The sequence below is a fragment of the Eurosta solidaginis genome, chromosome 2 (assembly GCF_040869045.1).
Source record: "Eurosta solidaginis isolate ZX-2024a chromosome 2, ASM4086904v1, whole genome shotgun sequence".
Lineage (NCBI taxonomy): Eukaryota > Metazoa > Arthropoda > Insecta > Diptera > Tephritidae > Eurosta > Eurosta solidaginis.
Genome location: NC_090320.1, coordinates 27,235,011 through 27,253,474, shown reverse-complemented (window position 1 = coordinate 27,253,474; position 18,464 = coordinate 27,235,011). Strand labels below are relative to the sequence as shown.

Sequence of the window (18,464 nt, the reverse complement as noted above, 5' to 3'; positions counted from 1 at the left end):
GAGATGCCATTTGTTTGTTCCCATTTCATTTTGACATTTTGTCATACAAATTGGCATTTATTTTTATTTTATTTATTAATTTTTCACTCATAAATTAATTGCAGTACTCAAAATTAACTTTGTTTTAAAACGCCACTTTTTAGGAAATATTTCAAAATAAAATGACAGCTGGAAAACAGCTGATTATAGTGCCAGATTGTATGCGCTAAGTGGAGTATAATCGTGGCTAAGTTGCCAAGTTTACGCCAAGTCAAGTCAAGTCTATACTAAGTATGAGTAATGGGCCCTTAACGCAATAGTCGTAACCATACCCTTATCCATAACCATCTCCAATGTGATCGATTAATGATGCCTTAACCTAAAAATCGTGAATATCATAAAAATTAAGAAAACGCAAAAAATTACAAACATATTTCGCAAAAAATAAGTTTCTTAGTCATAACGTATCCAAAACAATGAATATAATCTACAAAAAGTTATTAAATTCACCAACTCAAATATTTTTAGGTTATTGATATGGCGAGAAACCAAAAACCAATTGCTTGGCTATGGTATGGTTATGGCGTTAGCGTTATGTTATGGCACCATTTATCGATTACATTGATTTCCATAAGGTAGGTTCGATCAGCTGTTTTATCTGGTTATGGTTTTATGGTTCTAAGTCACCATTAATTGGCCCTTTAACCACGCTATTGTATTTTGCCGGTTATGCACGGGTTTAAAGCGGGGTCATTGGTGCCGTTTGTCGTATCGCTGTAGTCGTATCCCTAACGTAACCCTATACGATACATTGTGATCGATTAATGGTGCCTTAACCTAAAAATCGTGAAAATTTCATAAATATGAAGAAAACGCCAAAATTACAAACATATTCCACAAAAAATAAGTCTCTTAGTCATAACGTATCCAAAAAAAATGAATAAAATCTACAAGTTATACGGCCCATACATGGTGCAAATGAAAATTTTGACATACACGGCACAAAAACTGCGCAATATTCATTTTTAAAGTAGCGCAACAAATGAAACATGTGTTTTAATTGTGTAAAAAAGGCACTAATTGCATAAAAAAACCACTCTTTATTTTCCACAGTGCTGGTAATTCACGGTATAAGTCGAAAAAATCGCACAAGAAGATTTTATTTTCTATTGTATTTATAATATATATATTTTAATTGCAAAACCAGCTCAACTCATTGCATCACTGCGCAATATTCATTTTTCAACTAGCGCAGCAAATGAAACATGTGTTTTAATTCTATAAAAAAGGCACTAACTGTATAAAAAGTCACTATTTATTTTCCACAGTGCTGGTAATTCACGGTATAAGTCGAAAAACTCGCACCAGAGGCGTTTATTTTCCATTGTACTTATAAAATATATATTTTAATTGAAAGATCAGCTCAACTCATTGCAGCACTGCGCAATATTCATTTTTCAACTAGCGCAACCATGGTACATTGTACCATGAGCGCAACAAATGAAACATGTGTTCTAATTGTATAAAAAATTATTTTTTATTATTAAATTTGTGTGAATTCCTGTTACAAGCTAGAGATGGTCCTTACGCCTTCGATATTAACATTTTTTAACAATAATTACTGATGTTATATTATCAGGAACCACAGGTAAACTGTGTAAGATTCACCATACACGAAGAAAAAAGCATGTGCAATATTTGCAGACATGTGTAAATATTAAAATCGTTTTGATTTTAGCGCAGTTCTCTGCGCAAATAGCGCAACCAGTGCACACACCGGTCAAATCCTTGTGCAAATTGGTAATTGGCACAAGGATAGTTGAGCCGTGTAATTGGCGTATTATTAAATTCACCAACTCAAATATTTTTAGGTTATGGATATGGCGAAAAACCAAAAACCAATTGGTGGGCTACGATACGACCTTAGCATTACGATATGGCACCAATAATCGATTACATTGATTCCCATAAGGTTGATCAAATCAGCCGTTATAAGGTTACCGATACGGTTATCGATAACGCACCGATGTGCGCAGCTTTAGGGGTTTTAACGAATTACAATTTAGTGGCAGCACCACCAGTTGCGATTTCTGCTGTGCAGGTCATAGTGTACAAGTACAAGTGTATTGACTTCTTTCTGACAGGCACTCGCTTAAGTGGGCATAACGGGAAAATCTGGGTTGCCATTGTTTCGGTTGAAAGAGGTCAATTAGGGTTCTGTGCAGAGACGTAAAAGATTGATGCAGGGTTTATGTAGTCACAAAAGTGTTGCTCCTGTTCCACATGGCGAATTAGAGCAATGGACAATGTGAGCATACAAGAATTATGTATTTGTAAGAAATTAATACAAAGTACATATGGGGTATTCCATCCCATTTCGACCAATTTTGAACCCGACCCCTTTAGAATTGGCTGAAAGTTTTTCTTCTTTTTCTAGCTTACGAAAGACGTTGTTCAGAAGTTTTTCAAATTTTTTCAACCAACTCAAAAAAAGATGAATTTAAAAAAAAAAACCGTTTTTGTTTTCAAAATGCTATAACTTTTTCAAAAATTTACCGTTTGGGATCTTTTTTTTTTGTTAATTTTTTTTTCAATGTACTTTTCGGAAAAAATACAAAAAAATTTTTAAAGTTGTTTTTTTTTGTAATTTTTCAGTTTTTCGAGATTTTACGAATTTCGCCATTTTTTTTTTTTTTCTCATAAAAATCTTCAATTCTGCAATCATCCCCACTAATCCCGGAGTGGGCTAAGCGATGTCCAACTCAAAATAAGTTATGAATTTTAAAAAAAAACAGTGTTTTTTTCAAAATGCTATAACTTTTTCAAAAATTGACCGTTTGTGATCTTTTTTTTTTTTAAATTTGTTTTTAAATGTACTTTTCGGAAAAAGTACAAAAAAATGTTTAAAGTTTTTTTTTGTAGTTTTTCAGTTTCAGCACTTTGAAAACAAAAACGGTGTTTTTTTTTTAAATTCATAACTTTTTTTGAGTTGAGTAATGCACTGCAATGAACTAGTCAAAAACCAATAGCCGGCAATCGCGGGCGCGCTTCTTTTGGTTATCTTTGCACACCGATCGTGTACATACATATATTTAGTTTGAATATATGTATGTATATTGAAACTAATTTCATTTAGTATTAAATGTTTGTAAAAAGTGAATTGTGTAAAATCATTAATAACTAAAGAAAATTTTAAAAACTGAAACTATAACGTCTTGCAAAAACTAAACAATCATCTTTTTATTTGTGCAAAAATTAGTGCAGTGCAGCGAAGAGAGGCCAATTATTCAGGAACAGTAATACGATTATACATATGTACTTATTTTTTTCGTCTGTACGTGTAAACATACTTTAAAATGCAAAATTGATAACTATTAATATACTACCTTTCTTACTAGTCTACTACCATTCTTACCATCATGGGGAAAAGTTATTCCCCCTTTTCCTTCCTACAGAAATGCAACCCGGAGTGATTTTAGAATTTGGGAGTGTCAAAGCTCTGCTGTCAGTTGGAGAACAAACCTCTAGTAATGGAATCATGACTATGGTGCAGGTGATTGTCAAATTTGTTTAAAACTTTGTATCAATAAGCAAATATTTTGCTTTTACATATGTACGACATTAACGATATAAAAAAACAAAAGTAATAGATATAAATGCAGCAAATTGCATGCATGCACATAAGCGTGAAATTTTAAAGAGAAGAAAACACAAAATTCTAGTCTATTTGCCGCAATATTGCTTTCATGGCGATATGCGATGTTTTTCATTGCACATAAATAATAAAGTCAATTAAAATTAATATCACATGAATATATATTAATAATTTAACTAGGCAGCCTACAAGAACAAAAGTACACAATTGAAACGCAATGGTTACGGTAGCACGCAAACGTATAATAATTTTAGTTATTATTTCTGTTTTAATCTATTTGATAATACGTTTCCTGTACTTCCAAAATGCCATATTGACTGTAAGTACCTGTTGTTAATTGAGAATGAGTGTATTTCCTAACAGACTTATGTACTTTAGCTGCCACAATCAGAATACAAACGTTTACCTGGTATTCCGGTATTAGTGACCGTCTTTTATGAAGCTCTATGTGGTGATTCCAAACATTTTATAATTAAGCAATTGCTACCGGCGTTTAAAAAAGCTGCACCACTAATGGATATACAAATGGTGCCATATGGTAAAGCACAAACGTTCACTAATCCAGATGGTACATATCGTTTTGATTGTCAACATGGTAATGTCGAATGTGAAGGCAATATGTATCACGGTTGTGCAATCGAAGCAATTGAGGACGCACAGGAACGTTTGAATGTGATAGCATGTATGATACGAGATAACCGAAATCCTAAGGAAGCAATGCATAAGGTATGATTTTTGAAATTGTTGCTTTTTAGTACACACCAAACAAACAAATTATCGGTAATTCTTTACTTTATCTCACAACTGCTAAAACTCGTGCAGATATCGGGAGATGTGTCAAAAGACGCGTTTTGATCCCAGGACCACGAATCCGAATGCGGAAATTCCAAAGATATTTCCAAAAAACCGCAAAATGGCCCCGCAGCGCTCCGAAACCATAGTATATTTTCGCAGAACAACTTTCTGCATTGGCGGCCTTCGCGCGCGCTTATAAAAAATTACCCTGTGTGGGTCCAACACCGGTTTGGAGACCAAATATATATCCGCGCAAAACACTTTTACCCACAGTTTTTCTTGTGGGTACGACAAAATCATCAAAATTACAACACCACATGAAAATTTTTAATTTTGTTTCCAAATATCTCCGAAAAAAAATAAAATTTCCAATTTCCGCTTTCGGATCCTGGGTCCAAAGCGGGTCTTTTGACACCTCTCCCGATATTTTTGGACGAGTTTTAGCAGTTGTGAGCTAAAGTAAAGAATTACCAAATTATCTTTTTAATTTTAATGTGGAACCACCAAATATGAATGAATGCCTAGTTGCGTATGGAACGTTTGGCAGGTCTCTAGAGGCGTTTGAAAAAAAATGTTGAAGACTCCTAATGGAACTAATAGACCCGGCATAAGTTATTTTATCCTATGTTGTCGTTGTTGTTGTTGTAGCGATAAGGTTGCTCCCCGAAGGCTTTGGGGAGTGTTATCGATGTGATGGTCCTTTGCCGGGTACGATAAACTCCGGTACCATAGCACCATTAAGGTGCTAGCCCGACCATCTCGGGAACGATTTATGTGGCCACATTAAACCTTCAGGCCATTCCCTCCCTCCCTATCCCCAAGTTCCATGAGGATCTTGGGGTCGCCAGAGCCTCGTCTGTTAGTGAAACAGGATTCGCCGCGGATAGGTGTGGTTGACAATTGGGTTTGGAGAAGCTATATATTACGCTGGCAACCTGAAAGGTTGCGCTACACAGCCCCTTGGATCTGGTATTTTAGTCGTCTCTTACGACAGGCATACCTACCGCGGGTATATTCTGATCCCCTAACCCGCTGGGGTATATTTTATCCTATAAATTGCTTCTGTGCAATAAAGAGTTTCAAAATATTTGAAATAAATCTACTAAATGTAATTTATCAGTCATTTTTCTTTTATTTACAGTGTGCACGCCAGTATGGCATTGAAAATACTGATCTTATACAAAAATGCTTCAATAGTGACCACGGTGCAGAATTGTTAAAGCTTAATGGTGATGCTACAACTGCATTACGGCCACCAGTTACGTTTATACCGACTATAACTTTAGATGGCAATCAGAATCGACAACCAGCTATTTTAAAAGATTTATTAGGGGAGGTATGCAAAATATTCGGCGACACGGAGAAAGCAAAGGAATATTGTGACTGATAGCGGATGTAAGAAAAAACCTAAACGAACAAATTAATTGGCCACGCTACAAATATGAGTATTTCCATTACTTACTATACTAAGTATTGCGTTTAAAATGATTTTTACACATTTTTTTCTAAATCACTTTTACTACTACTTAAGTCTTCTTCGAAACCAATGTAAACACAAGCATCATTAGTATAGTGCGGAGTTTAAATTTAGTTGGAGCTTTTTTTGAAATCCATTAAAATATTAAACTTTTTCGTACTATACTTGCGATGTGTATAGATATTCTTATATTTACTATATGCGTTTACTGATCAAATATACAAACATGCAAATATTTTGCTTTTAGCCCAACATGCACTAAGTTTTATATGTTAATCTTTATACACGTACTAGCAAAATTACAAACGTTGCCCTGTATAGTTGCTGCATCACCGGCCCCACAGTGGACGCCTTTCACTCAGCTAGGGGACTTAGAATATGCAGACGATGTCTGTCTGCTAAGTCACAGAAGTACTGACCTTCAACACAATTTAGAAGCTGTCAAGACATGTGCAAAGGAGGCCGGACTAAGCATCAATACAGCGAAAACGAAAGTCATAAGATGCGGCTATAGTATTTCATAGTTGTTGTTGTTGTAGCGATAAGGTTGCTCCCCGAAGGCTTTGGAGTGTTATCGATGTGATGGTCCTTTGCCGGATACAGATTCGGTATGCTCCGGTACCACAGCACCATTAAGGTGCTAGCCCGACCATCTCGGGAACGATTTATGTGGCCACATTAAACCTTCAGGCCATCCCCTCCCTCCCCATGAGGAGCTTAGGGTCGCCTGAGCCTCGTCTGTTAGTGAAACAGGATTCGCCACGGATAGGTGAGGTTGACAATTGGGTCTGGAGAAGCTATATATTGCGCTGGCAACCTGAAGGGTTGCGCTACACAGCTCCTTAAATCTGGTATTTTAGTCGCCTCTTACGACAGGCATACCTACCGCGGGTATATTCTGACCCCCTAACACGCTAGGGTATAGTATTTCATCAAGGCCATTAATGCTTACGGTTGACGAAAATGAAATCGAGGGAGTCGAGTTCGTTGTGTATCTTGGTAGTATTGTCTCAAATAAAAGCGGTGCAGATGAGGACGTTCAGTCTCGCATAAACAAAGCAAGAATGGCTTTTGGGCAACTGACAAACGAGTGGAGGTCCACCCCAATATCTTTAAAAACGAAGCTTCGACTGTTTAATTCGAATGTTAAATCAGTATTGTTTTATGCTTGCGATACATGAAAAAGCTCAACTTTAATTCAGAAACGTCTACAAGTTTTTATTAATAAATGTCTGCACCGCATCCTGAAAATTCGATAGCCGGAAAGAATTTCAAATGACAACTTATGGTCTAGAAAAATCAACCTAAGGCTGCCACAGAAATAACCAAGCGTAAATTTTCGTGGATTGGTCACACTCTCAGAAGACCTCCAGTAAATATAGCCAGACAAGCATTACGATGGAATCCACAAGGAAGCCGACGACGTGGTGCACCTCCGAAAACCGCACCTAACAGAATACGATTTAAGTCGGTGGTCGAGGCCCTATGCTCCAATTGGAGTTGAGGAGGATGATGAGCCTCTAAATGTTTTTTTTTATTTCTATATAAATCGTAATTACGACTATGCCATCAGCAGCGCAAGCTAACGCTCCTATTCCCTTTTTGTAAGCTGTAACTCTTTTTGAATTCTGATATTTTCAACAGTGTAGGAATTTGAACTAAAGATGGACATTTAAAGGGTATTCGTCCAGAAAATTAAATTTCCTATTTTTTTTTAATTTTTGTTGTTTTTTTTTTTTTATAGATACTTTATTCCGGACAAATAAAAAAACCAACACAGTTGTAACAAAGTAATCGTAACGTTAAAATGTAACGATATCATCCCGAACTCATGATTAGTTGCAAGCTAATATATTTGATATTCGCAATTAGGATCTTTATACTTTGACGCTACTCAACAACTCAACGCCAGTGATTAAAAATTCCATATTACTCTGGAGCTTAGTGCAGAGCCATAGCATAAGAAAGTGAAAGCATTTCTTATGCTCTGCTACGAGCTACGTAGGTCGTGTTTTAGAGCGGGGCAAATGTCGGAATAAAAACTCAAAATAAAGTGATATTTGTAGTGGAGCGATCGCCACCTCTGATCCCACATTGTATTCGAAGTTTTTGCAGATAAGTGGTAGCACGAGAAAAGACAAAGTTCTGTATTTAAATGCTATACATTTTTTATGCTATGGCTCACCTATTTAATGCTGCTACTGCTACTCTGGAGGTGCAAATGCCTTCCCAAGGCAGTCGGTTCTATGTACCGGAGCGACTCGGGATTTTTCCCGACCAAAGACTGTCATTTCAGTGTGACCCCATTTAATTTGTTTCGTCCCTCCCACAAATTGTCATCCTCCCAGCAGCTCCTTGCAGCAGGACTGCTACATATTCTCTTACTCCGGGAAGGTATCGAACCCAATCCGGGTCCGTCTCCTGACCCCGGTCCTGAGAAATGGTTTTGCTGCATTTGCCAGAAAAGAATCTTTTTAGGACGGTCATACTCTGTTCAGGGTGTCTCGTGCAAGGGATGGTTGCATCGGACAGGTTGTTCTGGGCTTGATCCCAAAACCCGACGTCCACGTAACTTTTATAAATCTTTTGTGGCTCCTTGCTGCTCACGCCCAAGGGCGTCCCGTAGTCTACGCCTAAGAGTATCCCCACTACCTTCCAGCAGCTTCGCTGCTCAGCAAGCCACAACAAGTACCCGCTGCTGCTCGCGCCCCACGGCGCCAACAACTCAAACAGCTGATACCACTCATAACTACTACCTTCGTAGTAGAGCTGGTAGCAATGCTGAGCATCAACCCCTGCCCCGTCTTCTTCTCACCCCCTCTTTTCTGGCAGCAATCGTGCAGGTCAGGGAAACAGACTCTTAGTCCCTGCCTCCGTTTGCACCGTCTGCCAGCACAGAATATATAGGTTTGCGACATCCGCTCAATGCAGCTCCTGCCTTGGGTGGTGCCACTTTCCTAGATGTTCTGGTCTCCGCGACGGCAACCCCTCGACGGGTTTCATCGCGCCATGTTGCCAGGTCGCAAACCCAAATCATCCTGGTACCCCAATGCTTGCCCAAGGGCGCCCAGTCCCAAGGCCACAACAGCAATTGCGTCCTGGCCTTCCACAACCTAGGCGTAGTCACCCCTCACTTACCCCTAGAGTGGCGGCGTCACCCCTCATGCACTTCAGAATTCTGCAGTTCAACTGTAATGGACTAACTGGGAAGATTACGGATATAGTCGATTTCATGAAGCGGCACAACATCCGCATTGCTGCGATTCAAGAGACTAAACTCACAGCAAGATCTGCATTGCAGACCTGCTCTGGTTATAATGTCCACAGGAAAGACCGCGAGAGCGGAAATGGAGGCGGCCTCGCGTTTATTATACACCACTCTGTGCAATATCATATATTTGATCCTGGCATCGACCGTAGGGACAATGTCTTAGAACGTCAAGGCCTATCTGTCCGGTCAGGCGATGCAAATCTAGAAATCATCAACATCTACATCCCTCCTGTCACCTGTTGCCCTAGTGGATACCGCCCTAATATCGAGGCCTTACTCACTGGCAACAATCGCATTATCTTAGGCGATTTCAATGCCCATCACGACCTATGGCATTCAAACTTGCGGGCGGACAGTAGGGGTGAGATATTGGCGGATCAAATAGACGAAACGACGTTCTGCACAATAAACGGAGACGCCCCCACACGTATGGTAGGAAGCTGTCATAGCTCGCCAGATATCTCAATCGAGAGCGCAGAACTCGTAAACTGCGTCAACTGGCAGCCGATGGTAACATTGGCATCCGACCACCTGCCCATACTTATTTCGTTCGAGCGTACCGCCGACTTCATCGTCACCGAAAAACGCACTTTCATAAACTTCAAAAAAGGAAAGTGGGAATATAAATCTGCAACAGACAGCAGCTTTGCTGCCCTCCCTATCCCGACTGATGCCCGCCAAGGGGAGCGTGCCTTCCGTAAGGTCATTGAATCCGCCTCGGCACATTTCATTCCCGCCGGGAGGATTCCCGAAATCCGGCCCCACTTCCCGGCGGAGGCCGCGAGCTTAGCGAGGGAACGCGACCTTATAAGACAGCTTGATCCAGGCGACCCCCAAATAAGGGATATAAACCAACGCATCAGATTGCTTGTGGACGAACACAAGCGGGCGAAATGGGAAGAGCACCTAAGAGGTTGTAACCTCTACCGGTGTAGGTAAACTTTGGTCCACCGTAAAGTCCCTATCGAATCCGACTAAGCACAAAGACAAAGTTTCCATCGCCTTTGGCGATAAGGTGCTGTCGGATGCGAAAAAATGCGCGAGCGCCTTCTGCCGACAATATATAATGCATCCTACGGTCGACAAAGATAGACGGAGAGCCAATAGACACGCACATAAACACCGTCACCGCTAGAGAGGTTGAGGACGCCATTGGTCGCGCTAAACCATCCAAAGCAGTGGGCCCAGACGGCATAGCTATGCCGATGCTTAAAAACCTAGGGAAAGAGGGTTTCAAATATTTAGCGCATGTCTTCAACCTGTCTCTTTCCACCTTTGTCATACCCGAGAAATGGAAAATGGCCAAGGTGGTCCCGCTACTAAAGCCTGGGAAACCAGCTAACGTAGGTGAGTCATATCGTCCGATATCTCTCCTATCGCCAGTGGCAAAGACGCTTGAAGCCATTTTGCTCCCTTATTTCCAAGCACATTTGCAGCTAGCCCCTCATCAGCATGGCTTCAGAAAACTCCGTAGCACTACCTCCGCGCTAAATGTCATTAGCACCCAGATAAATTGCGGTTTGAATCAATATCCCCACCATAGAACAGTACTCGTAGCGTTAGACCTATCAAAAGCTTTTGATACGGTCAACCATGGCTCGTTACTGCAAGACCTGGAAGGGTCTACCCTTCCCCCATGTCTTAAAAGGTGGACCGCAAATTATCTGGGTGGTCGGCAGGCATCGGTGCAATTCAGAAACGAAACATCAAAACAAAGGAGAATTAAACAAGGGGTGCCACAGGGTGGTGTCCTATCCCCGCTTTTGTTTAATTTCTACATATCTAAGATACCTTCACCACCGGAAGGAGTGACAATCGTTTCCTACGCCGATGACTGCACAATAATGGCCACAGGCCCAGGCCCAAAGATCGATGAGCTACGCAATAAAATAAACGGCTATCTCCCTGATCTCTCCAGTTTTTTCGCCTCGCGAAACCTGTCATTGTCACCGACTAAATCTTCCGCGACCTTATTTACAACATGGACGCCCCAAATGTCGACCATATTGAACATCCACGTCGATGGCACTACGCTACCGACTGTCCTACACCCCAAAATCTTGGGTGTGACGTTTGATCAGGATCTACATTTTGGTGCGCACGCAACCGCAATTGTTCCAAGAATTCAGAGCCGTAATAAAATCCTCAAATCCCTTGCTGGCAGTACCTGGGGAAAAGATAAACAAACGCTCTTGACCACATACAAAGCAATTAGCCAGCCGATTACGTGCTACGCGTCACCCATATGGTCGCCAAGCCTAAAAACCACCCACTGGAAGAAACTACAGGCCTGCCAAAATACTGCTCTCAGAATCGCCACGGGCTGTCTTCTTATGTCCCCAGAACACCATCTGCATAATGAGGCGAGAATACTCCCCATCAGGGAGAGAAATGAGATGCTGACCAAACAGTTTCTGTTGAATACCCAGAAACCTGGGCATCCCAACAGACATCTGATTGACGAACCAGCACCGCCTAGGGGCCTAAGGAGTCATCTCCGTAAGCATTTTGAGGAAATACGGCACCTGAGAACCCAGCCGTATGAAGCGGAAAAACACAAGCAGGTCCTTGGTGAACTCCATAGACAGGCGTCGGACCTTTATGTCGGGAATTGCCCGGTGAATCCAGTACTTGAAGAAAAATATCCAGAACTCGCAGAAGAGGAACGCATACTCCCCAGGGAAACGCGTGTCACTCTTGCTCAACTTCGTTCTGGATACTGTAACAGGTTAAACTCTTACCTATCCAGAATCAACCCCGACATACAAAATGTATGCCCCGCTTGCAATGTGTCCCCACATGACCCTAACCATCTCTTCAATTGTAATGTGGAACCAACGCCTCTAACACCCCTTTCCTTATGGTCCACCCCTGTTGAAACGGCAAGTTTCCTTGGACTCCCGTTAGAGGATATTGATGACAATTTGTGATCGGTCGCGGCTATTAGGTGGAGCGAGCATTGCTACAACAACAACAACAACAGGTGCAAATGCAAACTGCTTATCATATTTACTTATATACCACTTCGAACAGATGTCTGTAAAAGTAGTTGTGACAGAATCTATAGCCAATGTTATGGCAAAAGATTTACCCCAAATTGAATTACTAAGCTTAGGTTATTTTCTAGCATACATACATGTCAAAATATTATAAAAATATATTCTTACCGATTGCGATGGTTCCATGGCTTCCCCCAAGTGAATGATGCTTATAAGCGTTCCAGTGTAAATACTCTTAGATCAAACTAGTCTGATATTGCGAATGTGTGAAAACAACAACGATTGTTGCATCGAGAACGATAATCTCTCTCCGGCTGTGTGCAATAGAAGTGAATTAATAGGTATCAATTTTAACTACCGTATATGTTTAGTTTTTACCTTTTTTTATGAGAATATACGGTGTAAAAATATGTCGTCCACCCATTCAAGTACAAAGCCAACGCTCTGAGCTTGAGCGGAAAGAAATCAAAACAAATTCACAAAGTTGCTAGCCTTTACCTTAGCGGCATTCTTTAGCCTGCTTGTTTCATAACATTGCAACGATATCGTCACATTAGCAGCTCTATTGAGTTCTTTGTTTATAATAAGTATTTTAAAAATATTTGGCTTCCTTGTAAGTTTTAACATTTTATACTTATTGCGGGATTTTATGTATTAAAAATAACAATTCCATATACACCTAAACGGATATATATGTATGTATATAAAAATATATGTAAATTAATGTACATAACCACATTATCATGATTATTTGAAGGCTATCTCATTTTGCGTAACAAGTATATTTATATTCTCATCGAGTACACCATCTTTGCCAGTTGGTGGCGGCTTTGAAGTGGTATTATCTTTTAGCACCAACGCAAAACGTTTCATAAGGCAACTTTTAGTGTCACATAAACTTAAAGCAATTTCTATTTTCAACTCCTCTTCTGGTGAAAGTTTTGAAGCATCACGCATAAGGTCCAAGCTTATTGCGCCATCGATAACTTTGCCTGAAGTCTCCGTTGCTTGCAATGCTGGTGTTACACTCTTCAATGTCCAACGTTGCGGTGCACCATCAGTAAATTTTAAATTACTATCCAATTTTAAATTCACTCGCAATTTCAATTGTGCGCAAGCACGTAACGGCAGACGTTTCAGTAATAGTAAGCTGTTACTTAGAGCTGAATCTGTTTCTGTAGTAGCAGCAGATGTAGCTGAAACTGTATTGAAGTTGAGCATAAAATTTTTTGCTACAAGCGTTTTCATATCTACTAAACGTATACGATGATTATTGGTGTCTGAAATGTATAACATTTCACCGCTGACATCAAAACATAAACCGGCTGGTTCGTTAAGTTGCAGTGGTGCGCCTGTTGTAGCATCTTTAATGGTAACAGTTTCTATGCTATTGGCAACGGTGTCAATTACTTTGATTTTATGATTATATGTGTCAGAGACATAAATTTTATCTGTGGAACTATTGTATGTGACCGCAAGCGGATGTTGTAATTTGGCGTTGTACTGTTTGCCGTCTACATCACCGAAGGCGAAAAGATTCTGGAAAGACATCACATACAATTTTTTTATGAAATGTACCAGCCTGGTACAACGTTCAGAGTGTGCAAACAATTCAAACTTCTAAACGTTTCTGTAGGGTTTATTTCTGTACTACACCTTTTCAAGTTTATAATGAGAAAATATAAGTTTATATTGAGAAATGTAACTTTATATTGAGAAAATACGAATTGATAATGAGAAACAGAACTTCATATTGAGATTATATTAGTTGATAATTAGAAATAAAAGTTCATATTGAGAGAATTCAAATTGATATTGAGAAACAAAATTTCATATCGAGAATATATAAGTTGATAATGAGAAATATAAATTAATATTAAGAAAATACGAATTGATAATGAGGAGTGTAACTACATATTGAGAATATATAAATTATTAATGAGAAAACATAAATTGGTAGTGAGAACATACATGTGTACAAAATTTTAATTGTGATGTGCCATAAGTAATCTAGTCTGCGAGCTAGGATTACAGCTAGGACTGCAGTGAGTCCGGAAAATATGTTCTGGAATGCAAAGAGTCATTGGAAAAACTTCCCTTAGGTAGGACCATGCATCTTCACTGGGTTCCCGGTCATAAAGGGATAGAAGGTAACGAAAAGGCCGATGAGTCGGGAAAGGAGGGTGCAATACTCGCTGAGTCGGCGATAGCCTTCCTAATCCGTTTGGGAGAAATCAAAAGGAACCAAGAATTGCATATGATCCGTCAAGCAGGAAAAGCGTGTACAAAAGCGCGGGGCTGCAATATTTTTAAGATCATGTGGCTCATATCTCTAAATAGAGAAGACTTAAGGCTCACTGACTGGACACTGCCTTCTGCCGTAACATGCTTACATGTTAGGCCTCGTCAGTAACTACAAGTGTAGGAAGTATGAGCTGCGGGAAAAAACGGTTGAGCACGTTCTGTGTTGTTCATGTCCTGCGCTCGGCAGGCCAAGGCTCTAGCTATTAGGGGCGGCAGATTTGCCAGATCTCGAGGCAGCAATTAACCTGGGTCCTAGAGAACTGCTTTGTAGTATTTGCCAAGAGGACGGAGTTATTCACATATGTCCTGTCACCTGATTGGGGTTTTTCCGTTTGGTCGTCAAACAAATTCTGGTAACACTATGGACACATTCAGTTTATGTGAGGTCTTTATTGATCGGCCAGTTCAACCTAACCTAACCCAACCTCATTATTAATTTATATATTCTCAATATGAAGTTACATTTCTCATTATCAATTTTCATTTTCACAATATCAACTTATATTTCTCATTATCAATTTATAAATTCTCATTATGAATTACATTTCTCAATCAATCTGTATTTTCTCAATACCAAATTATATTTCTCATAATGCGTTTATATAAACTCAATATAATCTTACAGTTTCTCATTATAAACTTGAAAAGGTGTAGTTTGTTGCGTTTTGAGGCAATAATTATAGATCTATTTGGTACTGAAATGGATCAGTAAAGATTAATTTTAAGTGCCAAAATTCTGCTATAAACAATAGTGAAAGTTAATAAAAAATCATCGAAGCCCAAAAATAGCCTAGAAGCAATAACGAATGAATGTAGCATAGTTCCAAAATTTAGTCGGATTTTGTTCCCCACTGAATCAGATTTATCATGCAATGAATGCGAAATTATCCCTCTGTTATTTCAAATTAGTCATTTAACCCTGCAACGCAGAAGACCCGCTAGAGTTCTGAAATCATGACCATGTTAAAAAATCTGCCATTGACCAAATGCACCAAAAAGCTTTAGATATAGCCTGTAAATGAAATCAAAATTACTTCGAAACAAAATCGAAATGTTTCAGAAAATGTTACCCAAATGTTTCGAAAATAGTGTGGAAACAAAATGGGTACGATTCCGATAATCGTACTTAAATAGTTTAGTTGGCTCCGAAAATTTATCATAAATATAAGCCTCCACAAAATTTATTGCATTTTGTCTCGAATTGAATCAGATTTTTGAGAAGAGCTTTCATTATAGATCCGAAATCATACTGGTTATATTCTGAATCTATCACTGAACATGGTTACAAAATTTATTGGTTTTTTGTCCTTATTGAATCAATTTTTCCCGAAGAGTTCTCATTTGATCCGAAATTATCCCGAATCTACTATGGGCTCTGGAAATGATCCAAAATTAGTTAGAGCTAGTCCAGAACCCAGTCAAGTACCAGTGTCCAGAGACCAGTGTCTTAACAAATTCGAAATATTTTTGAATATTTTGCCAAAACGTTTCACTACAGTTTAGTCTCTTGAATCGCAGCAATGCGGATGTTGTGCCGCTTCATGAAATCGACTATCTCCGTAATCTTTCCAGTTAGTCCAATACAGTTGAACTGCAGAATTCTGAAGTGCATGAGGGGTGACGCCGCCACTCTAGGGGTAAGTGACGGGTGACTACGCCTAGGTTGTGGAAGGCCAGGACGCAATTGCTGTTGTTGACGGATGATTTGGGTTTGCGACCTGGCAACATGGCGCGATGAAACCCGTCGAGGGGTTGCCGTCGCGGAGACCAGAACATCTAGGAAAGTGGCACCACCCAAGGCAGGAGCTGCATTGAGCGGATGTCGCAAACCTATATATTCTGTGCTGGCAGACGGTGCAAACGGAGGCAGGGACTAAGAGTCTGTTTCCCTGACCTGCACGATTGCTGCCAGAAAAGAGGGGGGGAGAAGAAGACGGGGGCAGGGGCTGATGCTCAGCATTGCTACCAGCTCTACTACGAAGGTAGTAGTTATGAGTGGTATCAGCTGTTTGAGTTGTTGGCGCCGTGGGGCGCGAGCAGCAGCGGGTACTTGTTGTGGCTTGCTGAGCAGCGAAGCTGCTGGAAGGTAGTGGGGATACGCTTAGGCGTAGACTACGGGACGCCCTTGGGCGTGAGCAGCAAGGAGTCACAAAAGATTTATAAAAGTTACGTGGACGTCGGGTTTTGGGATCAAGCCCAGAACAACCTGTCCGATGCAATCATCCCTTGCACGAGACACACTGAACAGAGTATGACCGTCCTAAAAAGATTCTTTTCTGGCAAATGCAGCAAAACCATTTCTCAGGACCGGGGTCAGGAGACGGACCCGGATTGGGTTCGATACCTTCCCGGAGTAAGAGAATATGTAGCAGTCCTGCTGCAAGGAGCTGCTGGGAGGATGACAATTTGTGGGAGGGACGAAACAAATTAAATGGGGTCACACTGAAATGACAGTCCTTGGTCGGGAAAAATCCCGAGTCGCTCCGGTACATAGAACCGACTGCCTTGGGAAGCGTGGTTTAGTTAGTGCTTTCCTATGGTACGATTGAAATGTTTGCCAAAATTTTCATTCCTTTGTTAAATCTGATTAGAGCCTTATTTCATACTCACCAATGGATTTCGGTCACCGCCTACAACTGGCATTACTTTGCCATCCACCATCGAAACTTTGCGTATACTCGAACTCTCACTATCAGATATGAAGAGAAAATTTTTAGTCAATGCCAAACCAGATGGCTGTGCAAACGCAGCATTTTGTGGATACGAATTATTACGATTCTCCTCCATACCATTACCGCAAATGGCAACACAAGTACGTGGATCTAATTGACGATATTTCCACCAAATTATTCCCTCTGGAAAGTAACCCCAAATTTGATGTGTTCCAGCCATGGATACCAAAATTATAGCTTTTTCTGGCACAATACGTTCATCGACATGAAACGACATATCCATATCGCGCGTTCTAAAAGCAGCGATATCCCAAGGCGATGAAATGCTTTGCAAAGGACCCTGTCTACCACCCACACGATCATGTCCCTGTTGGCCTGTGCCAGCTAATGTTTCAACTTGTCTTGTGCTCAATGTTATTTGGCGTATAGCATGATTTTCAGTATCGGCCACAATTAGTACATCATCATCAAGAAAATCAAGTCCTTGTGGTGAATTGAAACGTGCCGTCTCAAAGTTGCCATCAACAAAACCGCAACTAGTACCACCAATTCGTTGACGTACAACACCTTCACTATCAAATATCAATATGCGATGATTTCCAGCATCAGCAACAGCAAATTGTCCGCCTTCGTTACGAGCAATTTTTGCTGGAAAATGTAAATTGGATGCCGGTAATGCATCTGTTGTTAATTTTAATGGCAGTGAGAAATCATTAATTTCTTCCTTTGCTTTGTAATGGCGCAATGCATGCTCGGTGAAAATTTGTAAAAAGGCGCCATGTCCCTCACCCATCAGCAGCAATATTGGCGCACCGGAAGGACTTAATACCAATAGTGATGGCCAACAACGTATGCCTACAGCACGCCAAAGTGTCATATGTGCATCATTAACAATTGGATGTGTAATGTTGTAGCGTTGTGCAGCTGATAGTATATTTGCGCCATCTTTTTCATTTTCAAATTTAGGACTATGCACGCCCACTACAACAAGGCCACTTTCGGGTGGATAGAGTTCTTCGAGTGCATGCAGATCCGGTAATATATGCATGCAATTGATGCAACAGTAGGTGAAGAAGTCAAGTACGACCAGTTTACCACGTAGTGATTTCAAAGTTAGCGGTTTACTCACATTGAACCAATCGAGATCTAAATGGGTGAATGATTGAATTTGTCTTGGATTTAGCGATTGTATGTGAATTTGTTGCCTTGAAACACTTATTTTAGTTAGAAATATTTATTTTAATCACGAACCATAACATAAAACAGAAAAGCAATAACTATGAAACATTTTATTTTTTTCTTTTTAGAGCAG

At 40.1% G+C, this 18,464-nt stretch overlaps 2 protein-coding genes across 3 annotated transcripts in view; one reads left to right on the top strand and one right to left on the bottom strand.

Annotated features, from left to right (window-relative positions):
- The window catches only part of LOC137239449 (NHL repeat-containing protein 2), a 73,951-nt gene that overhangs the window by 52,777 nt on the left and 2,710 nt on the right, over positions 1-18,464 (bottom strand). The window contains exons 2-4 of the mRNA XM_067764762.1: positions 17,091-18,298; positions 12,555-13,715; positions 12,345-12,490 (exon numbers count right to left, since the gene is read on the bottom strand). Coding sequence (XP_067620863.1) covers positions 12,924-13,715; positions 17,091-18,298 — 2,000 coding nt within the window. The 3' untranslated portion in view covers positions 12,345-12,490; positions 12,555-12,923. The remainder of the gene's footprint in view (positions 1-12,344; positions 12,491-12,554; positions 13,716-17,090; positions 18,299-18,464) is intronic.
- LOC137242036 (gamma-interferon-inducible lysosomal thiol reductase) lies at positions 3,491-6,160 on the top strand. 2 transcript variants are annotated; one of them, XM_067769400.1, is made up of 4 exons: positions 3,491-3,532; positions 3,815-3,953; positions 4,013-4,360; positions 5,571-6,160. In XM_067769400.1, exons 2-4 carry the CDS (start codon positions 3,852-3,854, stop codon positions 5,814-5,816), a joined length of 696 nt encoding a protein of 231 aa, XP_067625501.1. In that variant the 5' UTR covers positions 3,491-3,532; positions 3,815-3,851; the 3' UTR covers positions 5,817-6,160. The 2 variants fall into 2 exon arrangements, with proteins under 2 accessions (XP_067625501.1, XP_067625500.1); XM_067769399.1 differs by having other exon boundaries at positions 3,503-3,953.